The sequence below is a fragment of the Girardinichthys multiradiatus genome, chromosome 15 (genome assembly GCF_021462225.1).
Source record: "Girardinichthys multiradiatus isolate DD_20200921_A chromosome 15, DD_fGirMul_XY1, whole genome shotgun sequence".
Classification (NCBI taxonomy): Eukaryota; Metazoa; Chordata; class Actinopteri; order Cyprinodontiformes; family Goodeidae; genus Girardinichthys; species Girardinichthys multiradiatus.
In genome coordinates this window covers 40,185,434-40,206,159 of record NC_061808.1, presented here as the reverse complement: position 1 = coordinate 40,206,159, position 20,726 = coordinate 40,185,434, and the positions used below count along the sequence as shown (strand labels likewise).

General features: G+C 41.5%; 1 protein-coding gene across 3 annotated transcripts in view; it reads right to left on the bottom strand.

Moving 5' to 3' along the window:
- Positions 1-1,857: 1,857 nt before the first annotated feature.
- The window catches only part of mcm9 (minichromosome maintenance 9 homologous recombination repair factor), a 78,118-nt gene continuing 59,249 nt past the window's right edge, over positions 1,858-20,726 (bottom strand). For all 3 annotated transcript variants that reach the window (XM_047387063.1, XM_047387064.1, XM_047387065.1), the window contains 5 exons: positions 11,529-11,731; positions 11,215-11,418; positions 6,722-6,804; positions 5,076-5,221; positions 1,858-4,116 (listed from right to left, as the gene is read on the bottom strand). In XM_047387063.1, coding sequence (XP_047243019.1) covers positions 3,666-4,116; positions 5,076-5,221; positions 6,722-6,804; positions 11,215-11,418; positions 11,529-11,731 — 1,087 coding nt within the window. In that variant the 3' untranslated portion in view covers positions 1,858-3,665. The remainder of the gene's footprint in view (positions 4,117-5,075; positions 5,222-6,721; positions 6,805-11,214; positions 11,419-11,528; positions 11,732-20,726) is intronic.

Here is a 20,726-nt window from a genome sequence, read left to right as displayed (position 1 = left end):
CCTCAGGTCGTTCTGTGGGATAGGAGCAGAGATTATCGGCAGACCACTGGACATTTGTTCTTCTTTTGTCTGCAACATTTTATTCATCCACTCAGCTAATGAAGGTTCCTGTTGTGCTTTCTCTATTTCATTCATGTTGGAGGGCAGAGAAAACGGTCTGCCATGTACTATTTCTTTGAGAATACAAATTCACATCAGCAACTTGGTGTCATGTGATCTCAGGCTCAGAATATAGTGGGTGGAGTTATACAATGATGTACAGTAGGTGGCAAATGGAAGTAAGACCAGTTTGATTTGTAGTTATTCTCATCCATAATTTAACCAGGGATAGGCATTCGGGCCATGGCCTCCCTGTTTCTTCCATTGTTTTCCTTAATCTTTAACTGAAACCCTAATGCATTAGAACTTAGTTCTATTAATTTATTTACAAAATGAGTTCCATTATCTGACCTTATAATCTGTGGGATACCATATGTGGGGAAGAAATGTGTCACTAGGTTCATCTATTACAACTAGGCAATATTTCTTCCCCCGTGTTTGCAACAAATTATGCATGATCTGCAAATATTCTTTGCATAGTCAGAAAAATTTATAGTGTAGCATTAATGCTTTACCAGATGTGACATATTCCCCAAGTCCTCGCACCCATCCAACAAAAACACACAAACACAGAACACAAACAGGGCACGTGTGCTGCAGATAGCCTGCTAGCACTAAGATAGCCGAGTTTCACACAAATAAAACCAAACTTCATAGAATGAAAACGTTCAGATCATTTCATCCTAACTGTTAATCTGCCCAAACCTAACCTCTGACCATGGTGAGGAAATGGTGTCCAAGGGGCGAAGTTTGAAGAAATGTCCACAGTCAACAAGCGGTTAGCTTTCAGCTAACCTCGGTAACTTCGGGGTTTGAAGGTGCGTTCGCTCTGTGAACAAAAGGGTTAGCTCTGGAGCTGTAGCTGGGCGGCCCGTCCTGTCCGCTGACCACACGGGTTAACACGATAATGCGGTCTCTGCTGTCTTTCTTCCAGACTGGGAGACAGCGTCTTTGCAGGGGTTTCTCTGGAACACCGTTTGCTTCTGCAGGGCTCGGAGAGAAAGTCAGCAATGCTTATACCTTAATTTCCCTTAATTTCCCCTCTTTGTGAATGAAATCACCAGGTACACAAACAGTGCTTCACTCATACTTAACTTGTGCATATGATCGCGTGATCTTATGACACACTTGGATCCAGTTTGAAGAGTTTGTGTCTTTTTGCCAGCAAAAGACATTAGCACGCTTTGTCCCCCTTCTATCCCGATGAACACCAGTGTGGAAGAGAGCGGATGTAGCAACAGCTGTGCTTTTGTTTGGGTAGTGGCGTCACAGGAAGTCCGCAGTTATCCCGTTAATGCACTTTATTTTGAAAAGTTCCAGAAGAGTTCGTACCGGAGTTTAATGTTGAAATCCATGGCTGGTTCCCAGCAGAATGATTGACTTAAGATGCTCAAACATTAAGAAAACCACAACAGAATATGTAGAAATTTGCAATGCACCAGTACTCCCAATTATCCCATCATTCATTTATTTTTCTGTGTTTTTTACGTACTCTCTTACTATACAGCCAACATAAGATGGAGGCCAAAGTAGTAGATCATGTCCTTATATCACTTCAGTGTGAAAGGACATGATCAGAAACTGGGATTTAATGCTTTTTTCACCAATTGCTTGGTGATTTTGGTTGATATTGGATTGCATTATTGCAATATAAATTACTGTCTGCCTCCACATGCTTTCTTTGAATTGTAAATACCACACTAACTTGATTTGTGACTTTAACTGGAATAAAAAGAAATTAAGCCATAATATAGAGCATTCATTGTATCATTTATGTTTATTGCAAAATTTATCGTAACAAAGATAAATTCAAATTGACATATCGACCACTCAAAGCACTTCGAGCCAGAGCCACATTCACCCAGTTGCACTCACAAACGTTCACACATTGATACGATATGCAGGTTGGTAAGCAGATTGGGCCTTGCCCAGGGTCACATCGACATGTGGTAGGAGGAAGATGGAAGCAAACCCACAACATTCAGATTGCAAGATGATTACTCTTCCCACTGAGCTGCAGTCGCCCAAGTTCAAAAACTGTGTTGTAACTGTACTGTAACTGTCTGTATTGTTGGAATTGTTATTTTTACGATTTCCCATTGATTTATTTTATGAGAGCATCAATAAATATCAATAAATTAAAAAATATGATTAAATGCAGTTACTCTGTGGAGTTTAGCGATAACACCACACTTCTTTATCTAACTGGTCTCCTAAAGAAGCCTATTTCAAATGGGTATTTTTTCAAGAGCAGTTTTTCTTTTGGTGGGGCCATGATTTTCATACCATGGAGTTACAGCTATACAGTTACCTAAAAAAGAGTGAATTGAAGTAATAGCGTTTTTTTTAATCAATACTATCATTACATACCGTTATCACAATAGTACCACAAAATATTGTTATAAACTTCAAACCCCCTATCGCCAACCCCTACCATAAAAGCACAGTAATGACATGAGTTTCACATTCTTGTCAGTTATGGGGCGGCTGTGGCTCAGGTGGTGGAATTTGTCCTGTAACTGATGGATTGTCGGTTTGAACCCCCGCTCTGTCCATCTCAGTCTTTGTGTCCTTGGGCAAGACACTTCACCTGACTTGCCTGCTGATGGTGTTCAGAGGGCTTGGTTGCGCCTGTTTATGGCAGCCTCACTTCTGTCGGTGCGCCCCAGGGCAGCTGTGGCTATATTGTAGCTTACCAGTGTATAAATGGGTGAATAACTGATTGTAGTGTAAAGCGCTTTGGGGTCTCTATCTCTGTGGACTTGATAAAGCGGTATACAAGTTCAGGCCATTTACCATTTTTTTACCATAAAGAACTTGTCCAACTTGAATGGAAAAAGGTTTATCCATACCATAGCTTGTTGTTTTTTCCATTTCTCATATTTGGATTCCAGCAAGTTGTTAAGCATCATCTCACTTCCCCATAGGACAAAAGCAGAAATCCAAGAAGAAACTCTTTTTTTAATGTTTCAGAGATTCTTATGCTTTATTTTTCTGTGGCAGACACCTTCTGATATGAAGGTAAATAAACAGACTCTCTGCTTTCACTCAGAATTTACATTTAACAAAGTAAAACATGAACAATTTCTCCTGATGAGTTTAAGAATCTTTTAACCAAGACATTTTTTGAGAAAAAAAGAAATTCTGCTCTTCACTATACTACTGAGTCATCTCGGGCTTTGGCTGTCTTTGAAACTTCTTTGTCCCAGTCGGTGTCAAGGACATCACTAGATAGGTCAGTTGGGAGAAACTGCTTAGAACCATCATTAATTTCTTGAAGCACTTCTTTTCCTTATATTCACTACACCATCGCTTGCAGGTTTCACATGTTGGTGTAAAACACGAGTAAGATGTGACTGCTTTAGATTTTACTTAAATGTTTCTGTTTCATGTGAAGGTTTTTTTCTAAATAAGTCTGAGCTGTTGTAGGTTTGGTTGTGCAGTCTTCGGAATGACCATCTATTTTTTTCCATTTGTTTCCTCTTCTTTGCTTGCCACAAGTTGGCTGGCCAAGTCATAATGACTAACTAGATTGTGTGTATTCATTCCTTTTATCCTTAACGTTTTTACTCTATACTAATATGGTCAGGCGGTTTCTTTTCCCTGGGTTTGAAAATAAAAGCTGCCAGTTTTGCATGCAGGTTTGTACATGTTCCAGCTGGCATCTTTTCACTTAGCAAAGTGTTATTGCCCTTTGTCTCAGGCAGGTGTCTCTGATCTTTTCTCTCAAATCCACTTTGCTGTATGATTACTGCTGATGATCCTGACAAACTAATGTTTGGAGAATTATTTGGGTTTCCTTGAGTTGATGTAATTGTGGGTAGGATCACATCATCTGTGGGCAGTGATGGGCTGATGGCAGGGAGCTGGTCCAAACCACTCTCAATAGTTACACAACTCTTTAGGTCACTGGAGCATCCAGAGTTTTGAGTTTCGTTGATGGAACCATGTGATTGACGCTGGTATGAGGTAAGTGATGGATCACAGTTAAGCGTCACTGGGGTAATGCTCCTCAGCCTAGCAAAGAAAGAACATTCACATAAATGCATGTTACCCTGTGTTGAGGTTCTTCCTGCCATTTTGCAGTGTTAGTATTAATTTGATTATTTCGCAACAGCACATTTGATTATAATTTCACTTTTTCTGTAATATTGGTTTAAAACAGTTGTTTGCTAATATGGGTGCAGACATTTGGTAAACAGCTTGTCTGGGGGAGAGGACTTTTTATGGTGCAACACCAGGAAGTGGAGGAATCTATAAGGTGGCTGGAAGCAGGGGACGTGACTCTGGAGAAGCTACCAAATATCTTTAAATTCTAATGATTGGAAACATCTTTGTGTTTAGTTACGTTTTTTTTTTAGTTTTAACATTTGTGTTGTAATTATATATTTTTGCATGAATTAGTTCCCTAGGTTTATTTATAGTTTAGAGGGACAAGAACTGTATCTTGAGGCACTCAAACAGGAGAACAGTGCTGAATTGGACTTAAATTTTCTGTGTGAACACAGAGACTTCTGCCCTACAGGTATGAACAAAAGCAATCTAATGCTACACCTTTAATTTATGTTCCAAACGGTATATTAGAATACTGTGGTCGACAGTGTCAAAAGCTCCTGTTGGGTCTAAAAGAATAAATGGTTTGATGAAGGAATCATTTTGTATACATGCAGGTGGGAAGGAAGTGATTCCATTTGTGTGGAATCACTGTTTATCAAGTGATGGAGATGTACTCTAATGTCTTTAAGAAGATGTACTCTAATGTCTTTAAGAAGTATTTCTTTGTCTGTAGCCCTTTACTCATTGTTCGGTTGGTTCCTATAGCAGCTGCCTGTAGTCTGCTTATTTTTGGTCTGCTCCTTCTGGGTGCTAAACTCTGTACTTAACTTTTTTGTGAGTAAGTGTAACAACGCTATCACATGAGCAGCAAACCTTAAGCACTGAAATGTACATATTAAATAGATTCCAGAGTTGCTTACCTGGCCAGCCTGTCCATCTCACTCTGGAGAAGCACAGGTAGGTTCAGTCCTTCCAGTAGCATCTGACACTGGGTTTGATACTGCTCAACAGGGTCAGTGGGGAACGTGGTTAGCAATGCATTTACATTTCCCAGCAGAGCGCTGCCCTAAAGGAAAGATGCAACAGGCTGTTAAAGGCTGACATAGAATCAAGCTGTAGAGGTAAAAAGAAAATTTTGTGCAGGGAAGGCCTGCACAATATATCGTGAATATATCATTATGGCAATATTAAAGTACACAGCATTCATATTGCAAAAGACTATTTGCAGCGCAATAATTGTTGGCTAATATATTGTAAGTGTTATGAATGTGTATTATTGATGTTAATGTAATATTTAGCCAGTTGGACAGAGTCTAACAGCAGTAGACTGCTCAAAATGCTGAAGGTCACCGAGTGGTGAAAGCACAGAAGAGAAAGAGAGTAAAGAGAATAGGCAGATACCACACCTGATAATTTCATCACAATATTTTCCAATATTATGGCCATTGCGAACTTTCCTAATATCTCAAAGTACTCGGACTCTTTCACAAGTTGAGCCCAGTGTATCCTGAGTGCGTCATCCGGGCATTTACTCATTGCATCAGACGAAGAAAACTAATGATTGGTCATTCAGAACCAGGTTATCTTCCCCAGTATACTATTTTTTATTACAAAAGGACCGGTCTTTCATATCAGTGAAGCCTGGATTTCAGATGTCTAAAAATTGTCTTAACTTCACTGATTCCCCAAACGTTTATGTGATGCCTGATCAAAATCATTGTGAACACCTTTCTTCCTTGAAGAAAATTCACAATTAGCTTTCCAGATTTGAATGAGCTACAAAATTCTCATATCAATACAAATGTGCATTGTTCTTTATTGTTTTATTTGCTTTACTTGATGCAGACTAATAACCTCCAACCTTTGAGCAACTCATGGGTGTGCCTATCAGTAGGCCTAGGCCCACAAATGTGGTGACTAGACACATTTGTAGACAGATATCCAAGGAATTAAAAATATTAGAGGTGGGACCAAGTCATCAGTAAAGCTGGGGACACGTTACACAATTTTGTGCCTGACTTTACACCTGATTCCCAGTCAGGGAAAGTCTGCATCAGTCTGCTGTAGCTGTGATCAGGCAGCAGGGAGTTGTAATAAAAATGTGTAAAAAGGAAACAGCCCCAACACTACCTCAGTCACAGTCAGACAAACATGTTTGAATTTCTTGAGTCAAATCTGGACCCAGCTGGGTGATGTGAACTGCTTACTGACCCAACTGCAAATGACAAAAAGACTGGGACACAACATCAGTTGTAGGTTGTTTATTTGTCTTTGTACGTGAAAACTTTATGTTTATAATGTTGTGAAATTATAAATAAATGTAAAACTGCAAGTGGCATTATACAAACTGTCAACCAACTAAATTACAATCACATAGTGATTAAAACAAAAAACACCCAATTGGATATTCAAGACTATAATCCAGTAAATAATGAAGAGCCTTTTTAAAGTAAACCAAACATTTCACATATTTAACATAATAACCCTACAGTCATGTATGCGCATGTTAATAGTTCCCCAGATGATCATCATTATTGTGGTAAAACAGGGCTTGTTTTCTTCTTACCTGCATAGAGCACTCCATAACTGACACAGCAGTAACAGCATCTTCGATGGTAACCGTCTCTCTGTACATCAGCCTGGCATGTGCTGTACAAATTTAAAGGAATTTAGGAAAGTTTCTCTGTCAATATGTTTAATGAATTCCATTTTCCATGGCACCATGATGTTAGTTCTTTGGAAACATACAAGCAAGTGCAGAATACTTTTTTAATGTTTAACTATATTTCAGAGCCATAGGAAACATCTTTAATCGGTCCATTTAAAAAGCTATAGGTGAAGCATTAGAGGCAGATCTTCAATTTCACTGACTGCTCCCTACTCAATGTCAACTAACTTTGAACTTTCAAACAAGGTCAGGTGTCACTTAGAATATGTTTGATCCCACTGATCATTTCAGTGCTTCTGCATCATGCTAGTCACTGTTTAGTTCAGGGGTTGGCAACCCGCAGCTCCAGTCACATGCGGCACTTCAGCCTCCTTTTTGTGAGTACTTGACTTTCACAAAAGGAAATAATTGATAAATATATAAATATAAAACAATTTTATAATTTAATTATTATTTACACACACACACACACATATTTTTAAACATACATATATATATACCCAATATATACATATACACTATATACAGGGGTTGGACAATGAAACTGAAACACCTGTCATTTTAGTGTGGGAGGTTTCATGGCTAAATTGGACCAGCCTGGTAGCCAGTCTTCATTGATTGTACATTGCACCAGTAAGAGCAGAGTGTGAAGGTTCAATTAGCAGGGTAAGAGCACAGTTTTACTCAAAATATTGAAATGCACACAACATTATGGGTAACATACCAGAGTTCAAAAGAGGACAAATTGTTGGTGCACGTCTTGCTGGCGCATCTGTGACCAAGACAGCAAGTCTTTGTGATGTATCAAGAGCCACGGTATCCAGGGTAATGTCAGCATACCACCAAGAAGGACGAACCACATCCAACAGGATTAACTGTGGACGCAAGAGGAAGCTGTCTAAAAGGGATGTTCGGGTGCTAACCCGGATTGTATCCAAAAAACATAAAACCCCGGCTGCCCAAATCACGGCAGAATTAAATGTGCACCTCAACTCTCCTGTTTCCACCAGAACTGTCCGTCGGGAGCTCCACAGGGTCAATATACATGGCCGGGCTGCTGTAGCCAAACCTTTGGTCACTCATGCCAATGCCAAACGTCGGTTTCAATGGTGCAAGGAGCGTAAATCTTGGGCTGTGGACAATGTGAAACATGTATTGTTCTCTGATGAGTCCACCTTTACTGTTTTCTCCACATCCGGGAGAGTTACGGTGTGGAGAAGCCCCAAAGAATCATACCACCCAGACTGTTGCATGCCCAGAGTGAAGCATGGGGGTGGATCAGTGATGGTTGCTGTCTTGGTCACAGATTCGCCAGCAAGACGTGCACCAACAATTTGTCCTCTTTTGAACTCTGGCATGTCACCCATAATGTTGTGTGCATTTCAATATTTTGAGCAAAACTGTGCTCTTACCCTGCTAATTGAACCTTCACACTCTGCTCTTACTGGTGCAATGTGCAATCAATGAAGACTGGCTACCAGTCTGGTCCAATTTAGCCATGAAACCTCCCACACTAAAATGACAGGTGTTTCAGTTTCATTGTCCAACCCCTGTATATAGTGTATATGTATATATATGTATATATATACACATGTATATTCTTTGTGTGTCTCTGCTCTGTTCTCTCAAACCCCCAGTCGGTCGTGGCAGATGGCCGCTCACACTGAGCCTGGTTCTGCTGGAGGTTTCTTCCTGTTAAAAGGGAGTTTTTCCTCTCCACTGTCGCTACATGCATGCTCAGTATGAGGGATTGCTGCAAAGTCAACACCAGTGACTGTCCACTGTCTCTACATGCTCATCCAGGAGGAGTGAATGCTGCAAGTCACTGACTGGATGCAATCTGCTGGGTTTCCTTAGACAGAAAAACGTTTTATCCAATTTGAATAAATAACTGAATCTGACTGAACTGTTCAATGGTTACGATTAATTGGAATGTATGAACCTGACTGTTGTGAAGAACCTTGAGACAACATGTGTTGTGAATTTGCGCTATATAAATAAACTGAATTGAAACTGAATTGAATTGATTTTTTCTCAATTGTCACAAGAAATATCTAGTTTGAATCACTCAATTGTCTTGTAGCCATCATATCTATCATAAAAACCTAAATGTCCCAAAGCGTAAAAACCAGAGTGAATAAAGTAGATCAACTCAGCTTTAGCATCAAAAGGCAACTGCATTCCCAACTCCTTCAGCCTCTATAACATACTGTGTATCTCTGGATCCACAAAGAGACAACAATCACCCAGTTGGTGCCGCCCAAGCACAGATTCTTCATTGCTCCGAGTATAGCAGACCAAAGCTTGTTTGTATGAAATATAATATTTCAGATGTTTAATACATGAGATGATGAGTTTGAATTAATCTGTACTGAGATCCAGAGCATTTCAGGGAACATGTGGGACTGTAGACTGAAATGCTCAGGTCATACCTATGGGTTAGACATTAGTTAATGTCAGATTAATGAAGTCACATCAAAGACAGTTTGTATAGATGTCAACATCATTTAAGCATCTTTTTAATAACATCACTCTGTGATTTACAACATGCTTAAAAGGGGAAATTTCATGCTTTTAAACTCTTCCTTTTCACACTTAAATCATCCAGTTGTGATCGATATAAAGTGGAACTGCAAAGCTTTGGTCTGAATTCCTTGTAATTGTAGCTCCAGAGGCCCCTCTTCTACCCCTGTTCTAAAGTGCGTCTGAGAGCAACTTGTTTTGGAGCAGTCTCTCAAAATGTTACTGAGGCACTTCACAGCCCACTCCCCTCAAGGCCAAAGAGCGCTCCACTTTAACCCCTTCGGCCATTTTTGTAGCTTGATAACAGATACAATTATATAGCTGTGCAGAAACAAGACAACAGCAAAACAATGTTAACTTGTTAATGTAATAATACTATTCAAAACACGGAGTACAGTTCAGTCCTCAAGGGGCTAAAAGCAGCACACAGTGCTAATACAAGCAGAAGGCACGATGCTACTGCTATCAAAACAATGGCCATGCCGTCATATCAACACACAATAAATTCATGTCTAAAATAAAGTTTGCTGTCATTTTAGCGTTATTTGCAGCTTACGGCTTGGCTTTGTCTGTCGCTTCCATGGACAGAAGGAACTGACCCCTTAATCAGATGAAGTCTTTCAACAAATCCTTCTTGATACTGGTGGAGATTGCTGAAGCACTCATCCTAGAAGTGGAGAAATAGGAATTTCCCCAGTGATGTGGGTACATCTCCATGAAATATAAAATTGAACAAGGCACTTCGAAGAGGTTCTGATGCTGGGGGACAGTGTATAAATTGTGTGGGTTATTTAATACACCCAACTGAACCGTACATATCCTCTTGCAGCATAGGCAAACTTGAGCTTGAACTACAAAATCGCACTGAGAAATAAAAATGGCGGATACGCAAAACTGATCAGCCGGAAGTCCATGACCTTATTTTGCCGTTCCGCAGCAAATAATGTGACTTAATAGTTTAAAAAACATAACAGAATAGAGAAAACTCAACGGATTGAAAAATATGACCAAAACACAATATAAAGATATCTATGCAGCACCTGCAGAGACTAAGTTCAACTTTCTGCACTCCAAGTACACAACAAAATGTATTTAAGGGATAAAAAAAAAAAGTGAATTTTGCATGATATCTCCCCTTTAAGTTAACATTTTAACTGCAGCACAGGATATGAAATACATAAGCTCTAGTGTAAAGTGATTTGAGTGGTCTGTATGACTGGAAAGGCGCTATATAAGTTCAGTCCATTTACCATTTGATCTAGTTCATGGTCTAAATTACTGATGGAAAATAGTGGTCCAAACTGGTCTGCATAATTCCACACTAAAGACAGAACCTATGATCTGGGAAACAGTAACTGTATTGCTGAAAATCCAAACAACTGTGATTTCATTTAGAATTCTTTTTTTTATTTTCATAGGCATAAAGTGTGTTTTAAAGAAACTGTGTAGACGTCTTTTAGTCCAATTTTGACCTTTGTAGATTTGGTTGATGATGAACTAGAGTGGATCAGATGTAGTCCAGATGCATTAAAATAGCGAAACAGCCATTTAACAAAGCTATGTATGATTTCAATACCAACTTCAGTGTCATTTGACATTATAGTGACATCATCACCAAAGAGTAAACTGAAGAGAGGAAAATTGGGGTATAACCTTTACTTAATGCATTTGGGACATCACAGCATAAACCAAAGTAGTTAAGAGGTTAAATTCATTTTCCTTCCTGTTTATAGTATTGTTCTCATGATTATTCATAATTTCAATGAAGTGAAAAAGCAAGATACAGCTCTGGCTCATGTGCTGGGACTCAGCCCCGGCTAATTTAACCTCTGGTCTTCAGATTGTTTAGGATTCAAGTCTGTTCTCACCTTCAGCAAGTCTGCTCAAACTCTCCAGCATGCGAATAGTTGTGCGGGCGGCATTGTGACCATCCTGCTGGCGCTGTAACTGGTAATAACGAGTCAAGATGTACTTGGCTTCTTCTGACACCCGTGGCTGCAGCTGTTTAATCACACTGAAATAAGCTTTCATTTTCTCCATGGACCAGAACCTACTGGGCTCAGCAGTAATTCCTGACAGAAATCATGAGGAGACTAAGTTTATTTTTAATTCATGCTATCCATCATGTGTGAAAAGGAAAATTGTAACATGCATATCAAAAATTCAAAAGCATTGACATTACCTTGGTCCTTCAGAATAAAAGAGGAGATGATACAGTCCCACTCTGCATTTCTGGTGTCCAGTAAAACTAGAACTAGGTCAAAACGACTAAGCAAAGGACTGGCCAGAGCTACATTCACAGAGAGAGGCTCCCTGGAATCATACTGTCCTTTAGGATTGGTAGCTGCCAAGATGCTTGTTCGCGTATTCAGCTTGCACACCATTCTGTAGTGAAGAGTAAAAGAGCAAGACATCAACAAAAACTTTCACAGGATATGTGTAGATCACATATCCCCATATAACATAATTTGTATTAAACCTTAATCTATACTGAACCCGTGGCGAATATGTTCAGTAATTTCTAAACTGGTTTCGTATCTTTAATGTTCCAAAACAAACATCATTAAGCATGATAATGCCACCACTACAGTACAGAGTTCTTGGGTCAGTGATATTGAGCTATATGTGGTATTTCTTTTTGCTTTTTTTCACACTTAAATGTTTCACATTATCCAACAAATTTTAATATTGAAAAAAGATTACTTGGGTACATACAAATGTTGCTTTCATCTAATGAAAGAAAAAAAGCTAAAAGCTATACATACAAAAAACATCCCTAACCAACCTGACCCTCTGGTAAAAAGTAATTTCTGCCGTTGTTAAATCACGAATTAAAGGATTAAATCAGTTGTTAGAAAGCTGAGCTCAATTTCACAAAATAACCCAAGCTTGATTATTACCTGACCTGAAGATATTACTAATTTAAACAGAACCTCTTTGGCAGCAAAAAGATCTCGAAAAGCAACACATCCAAGAGCTCATCTACGATTCAACCAGGATGTCAAACAACCCAGAACATCTAAAGCTCTGCAGACCATCTCAGCTAAGCTCAGATTTCATGATTCAACAAAGAGAAGGAGACTGCAAAATGGTATGCTAATTATATAGGTGGTTACCTATACTATATTACCTAGTTAATTTAGTTAATTCTATTATTTAAACTGTTGTAATTGACATTAATTAATATCCAGGTTTATGCATTTCATTTGAAATTCTTTCTGGCCAACTTGTGATAATTATGAGAAATGCCTATTGATATAAAATATATACATATAATTTTAATTACCTGACCCATTTAAAATGGCTTTAACCCAGAAAAACAACAACACATACAGGGGTTGGACAATGAAACTGAAACACCTGTCATTTTAGTGTGGGAGGTTTCATGGCTAAACTGGACCAGTCTGGTAGCCAGTCTTCATTGATTGCACATTGCACCAGTAAGAGCAGAGTGTGAAGGTTCAATTAGCAGGGTAAGAGCACAGTTTTGCTCAAAATATTGAAATACACACAACATTATGGGTGACATACCAGAGTTCAAAAGAGGACAAATTGTTGGTGCACGTCTTGCTGGCGCATCTGTGACCAAGACAGCAAGTCTTTGTGATGTATCAAGAGCCACGGTATGCAGGGTAATGTCAGCATACCACCAAGAAGGACGAACCACATCCAATAGGATTAACTGTGGACGCAAGAGGAAGCTGTCTGAAAGGGATGTTCTGGTGCTAACCCGGATTGTATCCAAAAAACATAAAACCACGGCTGCCCAAATCACAGCAGAATTAAATGTGCACCTCAACTCCCCTGTTTCCACCAGAACTGTCCGTCGGGAGCTCCACAGGGTCAATATACACGGCCGGGCTGCTATAGCCAAACCTTTGGTCACTCATGCCAATGCCAAACGTCGGTTTCAATGGTGCAAGGAGCGCAAATCTTGGGCTGTGGACAATGTGAAACATGTATTGTTCTCTGATGAGTCCACCTTTACTGTTTTCCCCACATCCAGGAGAGTTACGGTGTGGAGAAGCCCCAAAGAAGCGTACCACCCAGACTGTTGCATGTCCAGAGTGAAGCATGGGGGTGGATCAGTGATGGTTTGGGCTGCCATATCATGGCATTCCCTTGGCCCAATACTTGTGCTAGATGGGCGTGTCACTGCCAAGGACTACCGAACCATTCTTGAGGACCATGTGCATCCAATGGTTCAAACATTGTATCCTGAAGGCGGTGCCGTGTATCAGGATGACAATGCACCAATACACACAGCAAGACTGGTGAAAGATTGGTTTGATGAACATGAAAGTGAAGTTGAACATCTCCCATGGCCTCCACAGTCACCAGATCTAAATATTATTGAGCCACTTTGGGGTGTTTTGGAGGAGCGAGCCACTATCCTGCAAGACGAATGGCTTAAAATCCCTCTGACCACTGTGCAGGACTTGTATATGTCATTCCCAAGACGAATTGACCGGTGTTCATCTGGACAACAGACTAGAGTGGAGATGCAACTGTGAAGCCATCTACAAGAAGGGACAGAGCAGATTGTACTTCTTGAGGAAGCTTAGGTCCTTTGGTGTTTGCAGCAATATGCTGCATATCTTCTATAAGTCTGTTGTGGAAAGTGTGATCTCTTCTGCCATCATCTGCTGGGGAAGCAGCATCAGAGCCAGGGACTTAAAAAAGCTCAACAAGGTGATAAAGAAGGCTGGCTCTGTTCTGGGGACTCCTCTGGAGATCATTGTGGAAAGACGGATTCTTCATAAAATGAAGAACATTATGGAGACTGTCCTACAACAACAGAGTGTCTTCAGTCAGAGGCTTCTTCAGATCTGCTGTAAGACGGAGCGCTACAGGAGATCCTTCCTGCCCACAACCATCAGCATCTACAATGGCTCTTTGAAGAAACCTTCATAATATGAGCTATAACAACATTTAATTTCGCTTTGGGATTAATAAAGTATTTTTGAATTGAATTTGAATTGAAAAGGAGGCCCTACACCATACTAATAAATTATTTCAGTCAGTCAGTCAGTCATTTTCTACCGCTTATTCCATAGTGGGTCATGGGGTAGCTGGTGCCTATCTCCAGCAGTCTATGAGCAAGAGGCGGGGTACACCCTGGACAGGTCGCCAGTCCATCGCAGGGCAACACACAAACAACCATGCACACACTCATTCATACACCTAAGGGCAATTTAGAGCTACCAATTAACCTAACAGGCATGTCTTTGTCCAACCCCTGTATATATATACATATACACAGTAGAGACCAAAGGTTTGGACACACCTTCTTATTCAAAGAGTTTTCTTTATTTTCATGACTATGAATATTGTAGCTTCACACTGAAGGCATCAAAACTATGAATTAACACATGTGGAATTATATACTGAACAAAAAAGTGTGAAACAACTGAAAATATGTCTTATATTCTAGGTTCTTCAAAGAAGCCACCTTTTGCTTTGATTACTGCTCCACACACTCTTGGCATTCTGTTGATGAGCTTCAAGAGGTAGTCACCTGAAATGGTTTTCACTTCACAGGTGTGCCCTGTCAGGTGTAATAAGTGGGATTTCAAGCCTTATAAATGGGGTTGGGACCATCAGTTGTGTTGTGCAGGAGGTGGATACAGTACACAGCTGATAGTCCTACTGAATAGACTGTTAGAATTAGTATTATGGCAAGAAAAAAGCAGCTAAGTAAAGAAAAACAAGTGGCCATCATTACTTTAAGAAATGAAGGTCAGTCAGTCCGAACAATTGGGAAAACTTTGAACGTGTCCCCAAGTGCAGTCGCAAAAACCATCAAGCGCTACAAAGAAACTGGCTCACATGAGGACAGCCCCAGGAAAGGAAGACCAAGTGTCACCTCTGCTGCGGACGATAAGTTCATCCGAGTCACCAGCCTCAGAAATCGTAGGTTAACAGCAGCTCAGATTAGAGAACAGGTCAATGCCACACAGAGTTCTAGCAGCAGACACATCTCTAGAACAACTGTTAAGAAGAGACTGTGTGAATCAGGCCTTCATGGTAAAATAGCTGCTAGGAAACCACTGCTGAGGACAGGCAACAAGCAGAAGAGACTTGTTTGGGCTAAAGAACACAAGGAATGGACATTAGACCAGTGGAAATCTGTGCTTTGGTCTGATGAGTCCAAGTTTGAGATCTTTGGTTCCAACCACCGTGTCTTTGTGCGGCGCAGAAGAGGTGAACGGATGGACTCTACATGCCTGGTTCCCACCATGAAGCATGGAGGAGGAGGTGTGATGGTGTGGGGGTGCTTTGCTGGTGACACTGTTGGGGATTTATTCAAAATTGAAGGCATACTGAACCAGCATGGCTACCACAGCATCTTGCAGCGGCATGCTATTCCATCCGGTTTGCGTTTAGTTGGACCATCATTTATTTTTCAACAGGACAATGACCCCAAACACACCTCCAGGCTGTGTAAGGGCTATTTGACCAAGAAGGAGAGTGATGGGGTGCTGCGCCAGATGACCTGGCCTCCACAATCACCGGACCTGAACCCAATCGAGATGGTTTGGGGTGAGCTGGACCGCAGAGTGAAGGCAAAAGGGCCAACAAGTGCTAAGCATCTCTGGGAACTACTTCAAGACTGTTAGAAAACCATTTCAGGTGACTACCTCTTCAAGCTCATCAACAGAATGCCAAGAGTGCACGGAGCAGTAATCAAAGCAAAAGGTGGCTACTTTGAAGAACCTAGAATATAAGACATATTTTCATTTCTTTCACTCTTTTTTGTTCAGTATATGATTCCACATGTGTTAATTCATAGTTTTGATGCCTTCAGTGTGAAGCTACAATATTCATAGTCATGAAAATAAAGAAAACTCTTTGAATGAGAAGGTGTGTCCAAACTTTTAGTCTGTACTGTACAGGTCCTTCTCAAAACATTAGCATATTGTGATAAAGTTCATTATTTTCCATAATGTAATGATGAAAATTTAACATTCATATTTTTTAGATTCATTGCACACTAACTGAAATATTTCAGGTCTTTTATTGTCTTAATACGGATGATTGTGGCATACAGCTCATGAAAACCCAAAATTCCTATCTCACCAAATTAGAATATTTCATCCGACCAATAAAAGAAAAGTGTTTTTAATACAAAGAACGTCAACCTTCAAATAATCATGTACAGTTATGCACTCAATACTTGGTTGGGAATCCTTTGGCAGAAATGACTGCTTCAATGCGGCGTGGCATGGAGGCAATCAGCCTGTGGCACTGCTGAGGTCTTATGGAGGCCCAGGATGCTTCGATAGCGGCCTTTAGCTCATCCAGAGTGTTGGGTCTTGAGTCTCTCAACGTTCTCTTCACAATATCCCACAGATTCTCTATGGGGTTCAGGTCAGGAGAGTTGGCAGGCCAATTGAGCACAGTGATACCATGGTCAGTAAACCATTTACCAGTGGTTTTGGCACTGTGAGCAGGTGCCAGGTTGTGCTGAAAAATGAAATCTTCATCTCCATAAAGCTTTTCAGCAGATGGAGGCATTAAGTGCTCCGAAATCTCCTGATAGCTAGCTGCATTGACCCTGCCCTTGATAAAACACAGTGGACCAACACCAGCAGCTGACACGGCACCCCAGACCATCACTGACTGTGGGTACTTGACACTGGACTTCTGGCATTTTGGCATTTCCTTCTCCCCAGTCTTCCTCCAGACTCTGGCACCTTGATTTCCGAATGACATGCAGAATTTGCTTTCATCCGAAAAAAGTACTTTGGACCACTGAGCAACAGTCCAGTGCTGCTTCTCTGTAGCCCAGGTCAGGCGCTTCTGCCGCTGTTTCTGGTTCAAAAGTGGCTTGACCTGGGGAATGCAGCACCTGTAGCCCATTTCCTGCACACGCCTGTGCACGGTGGCTCTGGATGTTTCTACTCCAGACTCAGTCCACTGCTTCCACAGGTCCCCCAAGGTCTGGAATCGGCCCTTCTCCACAATCTTCCTCAGGGTCCGGTCACCTCTTCTCGTTGTGCAGCGTTTTCTGCCACACTTTTTCCTTCCCACAGACTTCCCACTGAGGTGCCTTGATACAGCACTCTGGGAACAGCCTATTCGTTCAGAAATTTCTTTCTGTGTCTTACCCTCTTGCTTGAGGGTGTCAATAGTGGCCTTCTGGACAGCAGTCAGGTCGGCAGTCTTACCCATGATTGGGGTTTTGAGTGATGAACCAGGCTGGGAGTTTTAAAGGCCTCAGGAATCTTTTGCAGGTGTTTAGAGTTAACTCGTTGATTCAGATGATTAGGTTCATAGCTCGTTTAGAGACCCTTTTAATAATATGCTAATTTTGTGAGATAGGAATTTTGGGTTTTCATGAGCTGTATGCCAAAATCATCCATATTAAGACAATAAAAGACCTGAAATATTTCAGTTAGTGTGCAATGAATCTAAAATATATGAATGTTAAATTTTCATCATGACATTATAGAAAATAATTAACTTTATCACAATATGCTAATATTTTGAGAAGGACCTGTATATACAAATATACACATATACAAAGGTGCATTTGCAACTATAGTATGCAGTTGTTTGGTACTCTGATGAACTAAGTGTTCATCAGAGAAACAGCCTGGGGGAAGAATCTGTCTCTGTGCTAGCTGGTTTTAGCGAACAGTGCTCTGTAGCGGCGGCCTGAAGGTAAAGCTCTGAACAGTTTATGTGCAGGGTGTGAGGGGTCTGCAGAGATTTTAGCAGCTCTTTTCCTGACCCTAGACCTGTATAAGTCCAGGATGGAGGGAAGGTCAGCACTGATTATTCTCTCTGCAGACCTGATTATTTGTTGCAGTCTGGACCTGTCCTGTTTGGTGGATGAACCAAACCACACTGAGATGGATGAAGACAGGACAGACTGAATGATGGCAGTGTAGAATATGACCAGCAGCTCCTGTGGAAGGTTGAACTTCTTGAGTTGCCTCAGGAAGTACAGTCTCTGCTGGGCCTTCTTCCGAACAGTGTATGTGTGAGGACCATCTCAGGTCCTCAGAGATGGTGGTTCCTAGGAACCTGAAGTGGTCCACACCTGACACGGTGTTGTTGAGGATGGTGAGGGGGATGTATGGGGGTGGTGTTCTCCGAAGGTCCACCACCATTTCCACAGTCTTGAGTGGGTTGAGTTTAAGTTAGTTCCGACAACATCAGTGTACCAGCTGATCCACCTGCTGTCTGTATGCAGACTCATCACCGTCCTGGTTCAGACCAATGACAGTGGCGTCATCTGCAAACTTAAGGAGTTTCAGGGACGAGTCCGCTGAGGTGCAGTCATTTGTGTACAGGGAGAAGAGGAGTGGGGATAGAACACACCCCTGGGGGGCACCAGTACTTATTGATCTGGTGCGGGAGAAGATGCTCCCCAGTCTCACCTGCTGCTGTCGGTCCATCAGGAAGCTGTTGATCCACTGACAGGTGGAGGCGGGGACGTTGAGCTGTGTGAGCTTCTGGTGGAGGATGTCTGGTATGATGGTGTTGAAGGCGGAGCTGAAGTCTACAAATAGGATCCTGGTGTACATCCCTGGACGGTCGAGGCATTGCAGGATGAAGTGTAGACCTAAGTTGACAGCATCATCTGCTGACCTGTTTGCTCAGTAAGCAGACTGCAGGGGGTCCAGCAGGGGGCCTGTGATGTCTTTCAGGTGCTTCAACACCAGCCGCTCAAAGGATTTTACGACCACAGACGTCAGGGCTACAGGCCTGTAGTCATTTAATCCTAGGATGGTGGGTTTCTTGGGCACCGGGATGATGGTGGATCGTTTGAGGCAGGAGGGGACCTCACACGTCTCCAGTGACTTGTTGAAGATCCAGGTGAAGATCAGGGCAAGTTGATTTGCACAGGCTTTCAGACATGATGGGGAGACATTATCAGGTCCTCCAGCTTTCTTTGTTTTCATGCGCTGAAAGAGCCTATTTACATCTTCCTCAGAGATCTTTAGTGCAGGCATAGGATCTGAAGGAAGGGGGCTGGTAGCTTTATGGGAAGAACTTGTTCCTGAATAGGATGTGGAGGAGATTATTTGAGGTGTGAATGGCTTCTTGTCATGTCTGCAGTAGAAGCCATTCAGACGGTTGGCCAGGAGACGACTCTGTTCAGGATGGGTGGAGGGGCTCCTATAGGCAGTCAGGTTTCTCAGACCAGTCCATATAGCTGAAGTGTCACCAGTAGAAAGGCTGTTCTTCAGCTTCTCATTGTAGCTTCTCTTGGCTGCTTTGATCTCCTTTGTTAGTCTGTTCCTGGCCTGCCTGTACCGCGCCCAATCTCCACTGCTGTGAACTTCTTCCTTATTCCTGTGCAGGTTCCTGAGATGTGGAGTAAACCATGGCTTGTTGTTCCCAAAGGTGCAGAATGTCTTGGTCTGCATACACGTGTCCTCACAGAAACTGATGTATGATGTCACCACATCAGTTAGTTGGTTTAAGTCAGTGGCTGAGGTTTCAAAAACAGTCCAGTCTGTGCATTCAAAGCAGGCCTGCAGCGTCTGCTTAGATTCCCCAGTCCAGTTCTTAACAGTGTGAACCGTGGGCTTGGAAGCTCTTAATTGCTGCCTGTAAGTTGGGACGAGGTGGATAAGAGAATGATCCGAAAATCCCAAGCAGCACACTTTTTCCTTCCCACAGACTTCCCACTGAGGTGCCTTGATACAGCACTCTGGGAACAGCCTATTCGTTCAGAAATGTCTTTCTGTGTCTTACCCTCTTGCTTGAGGGTGTCAATAGTGGCCTTCTGGACAGCAGTCAGGTCGGCAGTCTTACCCATGATTGGGGTTTTGAGTGATGAACCAGGCTGGGAGTTTTAAAGCCCTCAGGAATCTTTTGCAGGTGTTTGGAGTTAACTCGTTGATTCAGATGATTAGGTTCATAGCTCGTTTAGAGACCCTTTTAATGATATGCTAATTTTGTGAGATAGGAATTTTGGGTTTTCATGAGCTGTATGCCAAAATCATCCGTATTAAGACAATAAAAGACCTGAAATATTTCAGTTAGTGTGCAATGAATCTAAAATATATGAATGTTAAATTTGCATCATGACATTATGGAAAATAATGAACTTTATCACAATGTGCTAATATTTTGAGAAGGACCTGTATATATACATGCAGTCATATATATGGATATTAATGGATATATATATATATATATATATATATATACACACACACACTCACCTGGCCACTTTATTAGGTGCCAGACGGGCTGGTCTGAGTATTTCTGATCTACATACTGCTGATCTACTGGGATTTTCACGCACTACCATCTCTAGGGTTTACAGAGAATGGTCCGAAAAATAGAAAATATCCAGTGAGCGGCAAAAACACGGGCCTAGGAGGAGTTCAGAGAGGCCATGGAGAAGGACTACCGG